General features: G+C 43.7%; 1 protein-coding gene across 1 annotated transcript in view; it reads right to left on the reverse strand.

The window, feature by feature from the left end:
* The window catches only part of DSCAM (DS cell adhesion molecule), a 600,899-nt gene that overhangs the window by 223,725 nt on the left and 363,189 nt on the right, over window positions 1-13,985 (reverse strand). The window contains exons 6-8 of the mRNA XM_040986640.1: window positions 10,295-10,570; window positions 5,538-5,834; window positions 4,523-4,798 (exon numbers count right to left, since the gene is read on the reverse strand). Of these exons, the coding sequence (XP_040842574.1) occupies window positions 4,523-4,798; window positions 5,538-5,834; window positions 10,295-10,570 (849 nt within the window). The remainder of the gene's footprint in view (window positions 1-4,522; window positions 4,799-5,537; window positions 5,835-10,294; window positions 10,571-13,985) is intronic.

Below are 13,985 nucleotides of genomic sequence, written 5' to 3' on the forward strand. Positions count from 1 at the left end.
TGAAAGAGGAGATTTTGACTTTCATCTCTGTCTATACACTTAAAGGCAGAAAAATTGCACTTCTGGTCTGTCAGATTTATTGCAGAGCTTAAGTTTCAACTACTACAAATAATTAGCATGCTGTTGATATCAATCTTTGAGAATTTCATTTTAAAATTTCCAAGAATATGTTACAAAATAAGCATAAGAGCTGTGACTGATATACATAAAGATGTAAATAGCAGTGTGTTGAAGCATCAGCTAAGCACACACACACACACACACGAATGCTTGCACACACGACTGACACATTCACACATACTCATGCACACACATAGATACTTGCACATACCACTGACACACTCACAAAATACACTTCACTTACACACACTCCTATATTCACATACACACACTCTATACTCACACATTTCCACACTCACACACACTCCACACTCACATGTTCCTACACTCATGCATGCCTGTATTCACACACTCCTACACGCACACACACACACACACACACATACATTTCTGTACTCACACACATTTCCACACACTCTACACTCACGTATTCCTGCAGGCACACACACACTCACACACACACACCACTATACTCAGTGTTAAGGAGACCTTAATGAGAATGAGATAAGAACGTTTGGCTTCACACTTGCAGCGTTTTCATTTGATCCAAGTGTGTCTGCTTCTACCTCCCAAGGAACTCCAGTTTGGAGGCTCTTAACTGCTTGTCAAAATTACCTGAATAAAATACCCACTGAGTAGCCTAATAAGGATAGTAATGAAGCTACATCTATATGAATAAAACAAGCAAGACTGCCTTTCAACCTCGCTCCACAAAGGGTCAAGTTTTCAGTACTTTCCAGTGGTTTAGCTGATTCCTTATCTTCTCCTGATTCCCTGTAATTGGAAAAAAGTCAACATGACCCTTTTGAAAGCCTCAATGACCAAAGTCCTGACCACCAAAGTGTGACTTTTTTATTTATAAATTCTACTTCAAACATTTTAAAAAGCAGATGTGAGCAGTCAAAAGTCAGTGTTGAAAAACCTTCAACATCTGAGAAAACGCTAACATTGTTTATGATGTGTAACTGTTGCTATATTGAAAATGAGACATCAGCTCAAACTGAAAATATAAATGGTATGTGGGGCTGAGTGCCTGCTGACCCCTTTCCAGGCGTGGGTGGCATGACAATAGTGGAAGGATGCCCTCGGGTCACACACAGGCATGAGAAGTCACTCTCACGCATCAGATACGCTCTAGACAGGCATTTCCAGCTTCAATATATTTGACAATGCAGGGAAGATGAAATTAAATGAAAGTAAGATGAGCTAGCCTGCCATATTATAGAGAGCCATCAATTGCATTCTAGTTTAGAAAATGTTTCATAGAACAAAATGACTTCTGAATTATGATCAACAAAAAGGATGGGTACTCTCGCCTGCCAAGATGGGTGCACAGACGATTAATTCACATGTAATGATGGGACCACGCCTATTCTGAGCAAGTCTGAGCAGTTTCTGGAAATCTGTTGTCAGGCTTTTCCAACCAAGGCTTCATCAGCGCATGATAGACTCAAGGCATGAGGTCAGCAAAAGAGGTAGCCTATCTAGAAGGCTCTGGTTTTATATGTTTGGTGTAATTTTCATTGAGGTCTGCTTGGTAAACCACCACTTGGGATGCCAGCACCCTATAGTGGAGTGCCAGTTTGCCTTTCAGCCTCTCCACTCACCAGCCACCTCCCTACTAAAGCATCTGTAGAAGCCGTGGACAATGGCCCAAGCACCTGGGCCCTTTTTACCAAGGTGGGAGACTCAGGTGCAGTTCCATGCTTCTCAGTGCTTCTTGCTTCAGCCTGCAGCAGCTCAGGCAATGGTAGCCACGAGGAGGCGTGAACCAGCAGATGAAAGATCTCTTTCTGTTTCTCCCTATCTATCTTGCCCTAAAATGTCGAAGTCAGATTATGTGACTTCCTTGTCACACTTACAGGAGTATCTCCAATCGTGATAGCTCCTGGATCCTGTTCCTCCTGCCTCCTCTCCTGCTAGCGTCCCCATTGTCTCTGGGCTCCATCCATACCAGCTTCTACATCTGCAACCCTGATCGGCACATTCTCACAGATACATACCTGCTACCTGCATCCTCTTTGTTTCAGCCCACATCTCAATTTCCCAAGGCAGCATTTCCTGATCACCCCTTGAGATCCACAAACCCCCAATTCCAGCAATGCTTGGGCTCATTTCCAGGCACCTCCCACTAACAACCATCATGAGATACCCATGAAAACATATCCCCATTCTTTATTGTGGGAACTCTTTGTAGACAACCTGAAAAGTCTTTATTGTATTAGATATGCATAAAAGAAGCTCCTAAAAAAATTAAAACTGATGATTAAATTGCCTTTTGAAAATTGTGAATCTATTCGTTAAAAGAACCAATCCACCTTCTTTGTGGATATAGTTCATTTAAGTTGGTTTTCATCACTTCAAATCATAACTTTTGTAAAAAGGAAGTTTATGTTGATCTGGCAAATTTTAAGAATAAGATAAGTTACTCTAATGGGCTTCGTTTAAATATGTCTCCTAAAATTTGCATTAAGAATATAAACACTTTCGTCTAATGGTCACACTTCTTCGTTTTTTCTGGAGGTAAATCATCTTCAGAGTGCCTAAAGGATAATGCATTAGGAAGTTCAACTGATGCATCATTCATAGTAACTAAATAACCAAAAACAAATCGAGTTTTCAGCACCAGTTGGGTATTTTCTCTTTTTTTAAAAGTTTTTTTTTTCCTTGGAAATGCAGATTTTACAGACAGACAGAAAGACAGAGAGGAAGATTTTCCATCTACTGGTTCACTCCCTAAATGGCCACGACAGCCAGGGCTGAGCTGCTCTGAAGCCAGGAGTCAGAAGCTTCTTCCTGGTCTCCCACATGGGTGCCTGCTCCCAAGGTTCTGGGCTGTCCTCGACTGCTTCCCCAGGCCACAAGCAGGGAGCTGGGACATGAATCGGCACCCATATCAGAACTGCACGTTCAAGGCGAGGATCTAACTACTGAGACGTCACAGCCAGCTGCTGTTGGGTGTTTTCAAAACGCAGGTTCACAGACCCATGGGGTGCCACGAGACCATTTTAGGGAGATTGCCAGAAGAGAAACAATTTCGTTGTAATATTAAGATGGTCTTTTTCTCACTGTGCTGAGAAATTCACACTACTGGTGCAAAATCCACCGTGGGAGACACTGTTAGGGTCTTTAGGACTTATCGTAGTCGTGACAACAAAATGGCCAGTTTCGAGCACTCCTCCACCATAGCAATTTGTTACATCATGACATCATTACTGATGTCTTCGTTGCTGTTCCGTATTCAGCATAACAGAATCGGAAGAAGACAGCTCGTGCTGGAGCTGCTTCTGACAGAGCAGGGCCTTCTCTAGGTGGAGGTCTGTGTGTTGGAGCAGCTGCGGGTTCACCGGCTCTTTCTGGAGCAGCTGCCTACACGTGTCATAGAGACATGAGTCTCCTGCTCCCAGGATCACAAACGACAACATTTGTTGTCGATGACCAACTTTGAGCTTTTGAGTGAAAAACAGAATTTCAGGAAACTCATATGCCACCATGAGCTTGACAGTTTAGCAATCCATGGACTCTTGTGATTAGCTCAACGAACGTGACATTTTGAGAACGTAGGGTGTGCGTCTCCGTTCTGGGGATAGGAGTATGACATTTTGAGCATGAATGAATGACACATGTCTCTATTGGGAAGGTCCGTGAAACTCAGTGAACCAATCATTTTCCAATGACCAATTTATCACGTCACAGACGCACATGTAGGAAGAACAGGACGTTTGCTCTCGCAGCACGTGGATGCATGAATTCTAAAAGTGAGAAGTGCCTAGGACTCCTGTGATTGCCTGTTGTGGCTCATCTGAATACCCTGTCCACGTGCGGCTCTGCATCGTGCTCCTGATCTGTCTCATCTCATCTGCTTATTGTTTATTGATTGTTTCTCCTGACTGCACGGGAGCTGAGTAACGACAAGGACGAGTCTGGCTCCTTCCTCACCACCTTCCTCAGTGGTCTTTGGCATGAAGCAGATGTTCCGCCAACGATGGGCGAGAGAATAACACCACCACAAGATGAAGTTTTATGCAGCTGTTGCAGCTGTGATTTACCCAGGAGTTTATGATTATTTGAGAAAATTCTTAAGTGATATGTTAATGTTAAAAAAGATTCAATTAATTATGAAAAATCCCAGCTGGGTTCTGAAATCACTCACCTTTTAAGACTTGTTTGGGAAAGCGAGACATGTGTTTTTAGCTTATCTGACAGAAGGCAAAATTTGATATTTTTTCTTATGTTAACAAGAGCAACACACACCACGCTCAGCTACAAGCGCCCTGAGGATTGAGCTGAGGAGGACATGCAATGCACTGGCACTCCGCAGTCTCTGTGATTCTCCTGCCGGACAGGTGCAGATTCCCGGGTTCCGTATCCTCTGGGCAACACGGAGGAGAGTGGAGCTTACCTTTCACCGTCACGTGGACGCTCTGGCTGGTCGAGAGCTGTGGCTGAACCAACACGTTGCACGTGTACTCTCCCTCGTCAACTTCCTTTTGCACATCGGAGAGTTTCAGAGTTCCATTGTTCTCAAAGGCCACCTGGCGGTGGTTGAAAGGGAGCAGATTGGAGTTCTTGTACCATTTGATGGAGTAATAGGGATAGCCAATCACTCGGCAGTGAATATAGGTGTCCCGGCCTGCTATTGCCGTGATGTTTTTCATTGGTCGAATGCTTGCAGGCCCTAGAGAGACACAAAAAAACTCTTGAAAATAATTTAAGGGTACGTCACGTGTAGGGACACAGGGACACTTCTGCTTGAGTTGAAAAAGATCAATTTTGATTTTCATGGAAGCACCTCTTTTTCATTTAAAAACATTTTTTGACTACATTTGGCTTCTTGTGCTAAGAAACGCTTTTATTACTCATGAAGGAATAGAATTGGTGTTAGACACTTTATCAACCACTTTCAAGACATCATTGGAAATACAAGAGAAAAGGCAGTTTGGTCCACGCAATGTAACTAGTCTACACTGAACAAGCATGCTCTTTTGTGGTGGAGACACAAAAAGCAATTGAGCAATTGCTTAGCTCTCCCTCTAAAAGAGATGGTGAGGATGGAGGTTATGCCATGTTGCACTATGAATGCAAGTTAAATCCCATGGACAGGAGGGTTTACCATGGATGGAATCAAACAGAAGGAAAGGAGAGAGGAAGGGCCATGCAGAGTGGAAACCGGGAGAGGGAAGCTAAGAGGGCACGTCTAAGAGTGATACAGGAGAACAAGCTGACTACAGAAACCCAAGTGCCATGTCCGACACCAGCCCCGTCAGCGCCATTCCCGAGTCGGAAGGAGAGGGCAGGAACTGGGAAGCAACAGCTGGTCCATCTGGGCATTCCAAGCCTCAGCCCGGGGCATGCAGCACCCCCTTGTCCGCTACAATGAGGTATGTGTGTTTCGGAGGAGCTGATCTGACAAGCACCTCTTACGTTTATTCGAGCCTGGTAGAGGACGACTCCCGCCGAGTTGTTGGCCGTGCAGCGGTACACACCCCCGTCCCGCACCTGCGAGCTGGAGATGTTCAGGTAGCTGACCACATTCCCCTCGGACGTGATCATCTGGCTGATGCGGTGGCTGCCGCCCTTGAGGATCGGGTCGTCATCCAGGGTCCACGTGATCGTGGGCAGTGGTGTTCCCTTCACGTTGCACATGAGGGACACAGGTTCTGCTGGACTCACCACTTTTTCACTGAAGGCAGAAATAATCTTGGGAGTTCCATCTGCAGGGAAACATGTGAACAGGTGCAAGTGGCATTTACAGTCAAACAACTTCCGAGTGCATTCCCTTCATGGCTAGGAGGCCGACATAGTATTAGACATCCCATGGAAGCAAAGATGCACCATCCTGGCAGGCTTCCAGCCATCACCATGCATTCCTTGACTGTTTCCATCAGAAGGACAGGAGTGTGACTCAGAAGCCTGAGTTAAACACTGGCAGTGGCCGCGGGCTCTCTTCTGCCCAAAGTCATCCACACAGAAGCCTTCACCTCCCTCCGTGTCATGCTAGCTTTGTACAGACCTCCAATGAGTTAGGGACTTCTCACAAGGGAACTGTGGTGAGGGAATCGTTGTGAAGGGAGTTGCTGAGGCACTGGTGAGCTCATCTTTCCACTACAAACCTTGAGCGCATGGGAATACCTCAGGATGATGCAATTTTAAGTTGGTTACCATATTACTTCCCAACCTGGGAGGCTGCCGAGAGTGACAATGATGCTACTGTTGATTGTGTCAAGAGATGAGACACGAAGCAGACCTGTCTCAGGTAAATTGGGGTCTTAATTGTAGAGAACTTCCCAATGAGTTTAGCAAAGTTCAAATTGGTCCTTTCTGTTACTTTTCTATATACACATATACTCCTTTTATTTCATTATAATCATTATAATCACATACCTTCTTTTCAAAACATATCTTTCCATTTAGAAAAGTAAATGTAATAAAGAAAAGCTATGGCAAACAAAGCTAGGATGGGTTATCCAAAGGCCACCACTCAGATGTACAAATCGGCCTCAGGATGAGTTTTCCAAGGTGAGTGGGTCATTTTGACATAACATGACCACATGGCATTTCTAAGCCTGGTAATAAACTTTGTTGGTGCCTGGCATTTTTTTTTTTTTTGCTTCATTTTTTAAACTATTGTTTTATGCTGTATCAAAGGACTTGTGTTCTAATGGAGCTAATGATTAAAGAATTTTAACTTACATTTTTGTTAGATAGATACTTATTTCTCCATGGTTGAAACCCGGAAAATATAGAATTGTGAAAGGAGCAACACAGGACTCTGAGGATGTCCCGCAAGTTCATGGAGACAGGAGACCACGAAGAGCTCCCCGTGCCCTAACGGACGTGTTCTGCATCAGCTCCAAACCTTGACGCCCCTGTGCTCAGCTGGAACTCTACACATGGTGGGGCTCCTGCCTCCTTTCTCCAGCTCCTGTTATCCCTCCAGCTCATCTGACCGGGCCTTTCACACTGTGCGGACACAGCCTGCACTCTTCTCTGCCGATAATCACCTATTCAAACTAGCAACTGCTTGCTCGTATAACGCACAGCTTCTGTGGGATGCACCTAGCTGAAAATTTGCCTGTATTGATTTCTGTACTCAGCACTGAAAGCATAAGTGTTTTTTAATCTGTTTAGAAAAACGTTCTTCCTTTATCTTTTGTTTTTAAGTAGGTAAGCTGTCCACATAGTGGAAAGTACAGATCTTGAGGGTGTGCGTGAGTTTCATCCAGTGGAAACACCTTTGTAACCAGCACGGTGTGCAAGTTAAAACACTTCCTGTAGGGCTACGTTTGGTGGCTGATTCACTACAAAGAGCTGCCATTTGAATTTCCACGTCCAGCAGTTAATGTTGTCTGCTCTTGAACTTCCAATACATATTGAGAAGAGATTGCGCACCCCTCCCCCCATGCAGGAGCATCTGCTATCCCGGCCACTGGATGGTTAGTAAATTCAGGATGTGCATATTCAGGAAACTAGCCCCACTCCTAAACATGCTCTCCTCTAGCAAAATTCTTCCCACTGACCAAGAATGCCACTGACCACACCTCAAAGAAATCAGCATCACGTCTTACATTTCCTTAGCCATTTTAGTTTCTTTGCCTCTGTGATATTCTTTGGTCTCCTTTGTATTTCTTGAATTTGACAACTTTGAAGAGGAATTTGGAAGCCAGTTGCTAAAATCAGAATTGGCTCGTAATTCTATGTGGTTTGATACCAGCTATGCCATTTTGACAAAAATAACTGCAGGTTTGTTTCTTTATGAGTAGTGTCTGGTTGAATTTTGGGCTCATTTTTATATGAGTCTGTTTTCCTTTTGTCATTGGTTTGTAGATGTAATTTAGGCATGTGGAGACAAATAAACAACCAGCTTCTAATGGTTGGACACAATTATGAGCTGTTTTACTAAGTGTATGTATTTATTTGTGAACTATGTCAGATACGTGTCACATATGCTATTTATTTGTGCATATACGTGTACATAAAATCTTTTTGCCCAGTCTGTGGACATCTTCTCATTTTTTTAATGGTGTCTTTGTCTTTGAAATTCAGTTCTTTCCATGTTCTAAGAAATCTTTGCTTTCCCTTAAATCCTGAAAAAAACTTTTTTTTTCAGTTTAGAGACTTTAGTGTTTCCCATTTTACACATGAGTCTATAATTTACATGAAATTAAGGATCATATAACACACGAAATCAGGATGGAGGCTCACCTTTTTTGCTACATATGTGTTGCGTTGTGTCCGTGCTATTTGGTTAGCAGTTGAATGTCGTGTCTTTCTAAAAGTCAGCACTTCATTCTAGTGTGTGCCCACGTTTCTGGGCTGTTATGTTCCCTTGTGCTACACAGCTAGTTTGTTTAAATCTAGCAGCATGAGTACTCCGAATCATTTTTGAACACTTCTCAGTACTTTTTTCATATTTATAGTTGAAGCCTGTATGATTAAAGTCTGATTTTCTTAACCTTGCAGGAGAATCTCCCAGATTCTCCATTCTTTCAGTCCACGGTCACTTCCTGTTCTTGGTGTCCTGCGTTTCTGTCATGTTACTACCATCCACAGCCATCTCAGTGGGAGCCACAGGAAGCTTCCCCAGAGGTTCCTAGTTAGGCACCATTTTAAAGCAGGTACAAGGCAGGCATGTGTAATTCCATTTCTTCTCTCTTTTGCTACATTAGTGCTGTCATCTCTCAGAAGAAAAAGAAATAAAATGAAGCCTCTGTCCTGAATGGAAGCTGACATGCGACAAACAGACCGGTGAGTGTGTTGGGCATGCTCCCCCTGCCCCCTTTTTTTGTTCCAGTGATGGCTTTTTGGGAGATGAAAGCAGATACTATTTTCCCAGGGAGACCTGAGTGTATCTTTGAAATCTTTCTTGCTGTCACTCTCTGACAAGCTGAACTCCTTTGACATCATTATGGATTATCAATATGCTCTTTAGGTCTCCGTGGTCACGTGAGATGGTTGCCAAGGTAATGGAGGCCTAGACAGGTAATCACTCCTTTTCCTATGAAGAATCTAAAAATAGGGCCTATGAAAGTACCACGGGGCATCATGAGCGACCCTCTGGCTCTGTACAAATTGATTACTTTGTGCACTTAATTACTGTGCCGGGCATTTAATATGAGGGCCATGTCTTGGGTTAACTTCATCTCTGCTTTACAAAGTCACTCGCTGAGATGAAATGCTCAAATCAAAATCCAGATCTCACTTCTAAGCTGGAGCCTTCTTAAAAATCAGGTGAGGTTTAAAAAGCAGTCATAGAAATATCTTTTAGTATCATATCACATTTTAACCCAAATTCATATAAAATGAATTTTATTCTATCTCCTGGCTCTAGGAAAATTGTTTCATTATTTGACTCAATTGACGATAGCAGATGAATTTTAAATCACAAGCAAGGCAGAGGAAAGACACAGAAGGCACGGATGCAAGCGACTGTAACGATCCAGGGGTAAATAAGCACTTTGTTTCAGCATTGCCTGGATAATTTCTTTTTTCTGGCTCATGACTAAACTCAGAGCTTTAAATATATGATCACCAGTTAAGGAACACTAACAATAAAACACACCCAAGACATACTATACCGCAGAGTAAATCCTCATTACTCTCCCGCCCACATATCGTGTATGAACATTTGGACTCCACTGGGGCCAACTGGATGCTACGTGTCATTCCTCCAAGCACGAGGCTGGGATTCTGTGCTACTGCTTCTAACCTCACTTCTCAGGGTCACCCATAACACCAGGCAGCAGCTGAGGACATCTTTGATGGTTACCATGTGGCATGGGATGCTACCGGCGCAAGTGGGCAGAGATCCTGTTCAATACCTTGCAAATACATCCTGCACCAGGTACCGAACCAGACCTGACAAAGCCTTGACCTGGAGGGCTCAATGAATCTCCAAGAAAATGCCAAGTTCCAGTGTCTGAGGTTTATGTCTTCACAAGTGTTGTTAAACACCCAAAGGTCTGTGTGTTTGCTACTTAACATTTCATCCTCATCAGTATGCTTTTCTTATTGGTCCAAGTGAGTCTAAAGCTATTGGGGCTGTCAGGCAGCTGGGCAGACAGAAATCCTAAAGCCATCAGTTATCAGCTCTGCTCCATCCTTTCTTCCACTTTCCTTGGTGCTGTGGGTTTGGGTTGCTTTCCGCCACAGCCCTCCACCAAGACATACTGACCTTCCAGGACCACCTGCACATAGTCCTGAGCCGACAGCTTATCTCTTCTCACGAAGCACTGGTAAGCGCCACCGTCACTCTTGACCATGTGATCCATGATAAGGTTTTCGTGGTTGATCCCCGTGATCCTCACGTTTTTGCCAGGATTGAGAATTTCGCCATTGCGGTACCAAGAGAGTTCCTGGTCCTCAGCCCCTGTCACGCGGCAGGATAAGGAGACCTGGCTCCCCACGCTGCTCTTAACCTTCCGGGGACTGATGGTGGCTTTCAGAGGCTCTAGAGATGTGGACAAGAGAGATGTAAGGCAAGATCGTCATATGCACAGAACGCATTGGAACACTGTCCTAGGCTTTCGGCAAGGCAAGCACACCAACACACACATGCTTTATCCGGGTCTCACATTGGGGATTATTCTAGAAATGCACCCATTGAGATGCTTGATTGCTCTTGCTTCTCTGTGTATCTAGTAGGATGGTGCTGGTCGGGCTGTTTTATCACTGAGTATATGTGAGGATGATGGTATTCACCCAGTGACAACAAGAAATACAATATGTTGGTTTTCAATAGAACTGTAAGTGCCCTGAATACACAAATTCTGCTTGCCTTATTCCAAGGAAGCATTGATCAGTTTGCCCTGGGTCATTCACACACACACTCACACACAGACATATGCATACAACCTCAAATGCTATGTGTGGTCCAATTAAGCCCATATATTTTACACAGCTGTGAAAATATAAGTTGATATTAGAATCTATGACCATAAAACAGAATTTTTCCTTGAGATGTAGTAAAGGAGTTGGACAGGGATGATATTCCCATCCTTAACTTCTGGTGTTTCAATGTGATTAACTTAATTCAATATCAAGTACAATTTAATGAATATCTCCATGTTGTTGGGTAGGATTAGGCTCACAGGAAGGAAAAAATGAATGATATGTGTTGCAACTAGCATGCACATTAAATCGCCAAACACTTTTTATAATGTAAATAAATCTTTCTACAGTACTCTTGGATGTGTTACCACCTCCACTTTACCAAGAAAGAAACAGTTGTTCAAATTAAATAGCCTAAAGCATCCAACAGGTGAATGACCAAAAACAGAATTTAGCTGTAGTTATTCCTGACATCTCATCAAACCACACTGATGTATTTGGGTCCAGACCCTTTGGTCTTTGGTTCTCATGAAAGTGTTCCTAGCAACCAGGCAGAGGAAGAAGGGGCTGGGACAGGCATATCTTAGGTGGGGCAGGGGTCACATGCAAACCAGGAGCATCCTTAGCTATCAGCATGCAGAGAGCTGATAAAAACTAGGATGAAGGAGTGCTTCTCAGAGCATAGAAACCATGTGAAAGAGGGAATAAGCACAGCCATGTCAGGGGAAGAGCCTCTGATTCAGTTTGGATGCAATAGAATGTCCCTGAGAGAGAACAGAGGGAGACAAACTGTAAGTGCTGTCATGGGCAAGAATGTAAAGAGCGTGGAGCAGACATTCAAGAAAGCCTAGGGGCCAGCACCATGGTATTGCAAGCTAATCCCCCATCTGCAACACCAGCATTTCATGTGGCTACTGGTTTAAATCCCAGTTGTTCCAATTTTGAACCAGTTCCCTGCTTATTGCCTGAGAAAGCAGTGGAGGATAACCCAAGGACTTGGATCTTCATTTGGGAGACCCATAAAAATGTTCTGACCCCTATCTTCACGCTGGTCCCACTCTAGCTGTGTAGCCATTTGGTGAGTAAATTAGCAGATACAAGATTTTGTGTGTGTGTGTATGTGTCCTTCTCTCTGTAATTCTGTCTTTCAAATAAAAATAAATACATTAGAAAAAAAAAAGAATGCTTAGTAAGTGAGTGCTACAGTTAAATATATGTTTAGGCAAGGACTTGTATATAGATAGGATGGGCCAAGGATCCAATATTTAAAGTTGGTATTTGTAATTAGCTGGATGCATATATAAGGAAGAAGAGCCATTTAGAAGGAGGAGAATGTTTGGGATGTTGTGTGCTATCCTACCCTGCTTTTAACATAACTGGTCACCTGCTATAAAATTGAAAGATAGGCCATTCTGAGACTTAGGAGGGAAGCCAACAAGGCAAAAAATGGAGATTAAGGAAAGAACCTGAAGCCACAGAAATGAAAACACTAAAATGGAAGAGCCCAAAGAGCAGAGTTCAGAGCTTGAAACCCAACCAAATACTTTCCATCTGAAGAAGAAAGCCTGGAACAGAAAAGCAAAGTCCCATCTAGTCAGAAGGGAAGGAGGCAACGTGTGAGAGGCACTGGAGAAGGTCTCCAGACATGGCAAAGATTACAACCATGAGAGCAAGCACAGCTGTAACTCAGGCATTTCCACAGAGAACTTTTACAACGTAGATAGTGATAAATGCCTAACAGAGGGAAATAAAACAAAATGAGCCTTTGCGTATATGACAACAGGGATTGGGGAGCATGTCATGGATCAAGTGAGATGGGAAGTTTTAGGTAGCTAAGGATCAGATGTGTTTCTACGTGCAGGGAGCAACAGGCATTGAATCCAAGTGCAGAACGGACATAGAGGGGAATTGGGAAGAAGCGAGATTTGGCAGGAGTAACTTTTCTGAACTGGAACATTGGCAAATGTGACCACACAGGTTGGCTTAAGGAGCCTTCAATGCTATTTTAAGACCTTGTTTCCCCAGGACATAGGGACCCAGGAGACATTCTGGGCTTACGGGAATGGTTACCTGGTGATAACCTTCCTGGCTATTCACTGCCAAATCATTTCTTCCTCAAACCTCTTCATGAGCTTCATGCATGTGAATGCTACCTTTCAGTTCCCTCTAAGCACAGCCTAAGCATGTTGGGATGACATTTGAAGGTCTTCAGCTAGACAGCTGGATCCAGTTGGGCATCTGGGTGTTTAATCTAAATGTGTTCTCTTGGACTGAAGCTGTAGGAAGGCAGCCTGAACTGTGAATAACGCCGAAGAGGCAGTTCCAAAAACAGCTCATGGATGAGGGGAACACACACATGTGCGTGCAAACACACACACGCACACACACAAATGCACACACACGCACTTGCACAATCACAGTTCTTAACGTGAGCTAAGATCATCCTGGATGACCACTGACCAGCAGCGATGGCACACTGGCTAGGTTCTCATGGATAAACCACTTGGAGTTGTTCTCCATGTGAGTATGACTGAGGGAGCTTGACTAGAGTACGCTCTTTCCTCCCCGCCCCTCAGACTCACAACTGTCCCCCTTCCAAGTCTGCCTTCCTCATCCTTCTTAGCATATCTCTACAGACAGCTCTAAGAATCAGCTGAAGATGAATTACGTCCATTGCACTTGAACTATAATGTATAATACTGCTTCTAAATCCAACATTTGGATCACCAGGGGGTCTGTATTTCTGCTGGTAATAGTCCCATTCAAGAATTTGAATTTTTTTCTGGAAATAGGCCATGGCTAGCCACTATGATTGGCTAGCAACTTGGTACTGAAAAGAACAGCCCTGCCTTGGCCCTCTGTCTTCACAGAGGCTGGCCATCCTGAATTCAAAAGCTGATATTGCTTTGGAAATGTCGAAGTCCTGTCACCGAATGGAAACCTCAAAGTGTAGGGCATCAGGCAGATCCAAAGCCAAATCACACAGCTAATACTTTACAGATGCATTACCTCGTGCAATTTCTCAGAGCAACAAC

This window comes from Ochotona curzoniae, unplaced genomic scaffold (genome assembly GCF_017591425.1).
Source record: "Ochotona curzoniae isolate NIBS_2020 unplaced genomic scaffold, NIBS_Ocur_1.0 contig_4516, whole genome shotgun sequence".
Classification (NCBI taxonomy): domain Eukaryota; kingdom Metazoa; phylum Chordata; class Mammalia; order Lagomorpha; family Ochotonidae; genus Ochotona; species Ochotona curzoniae.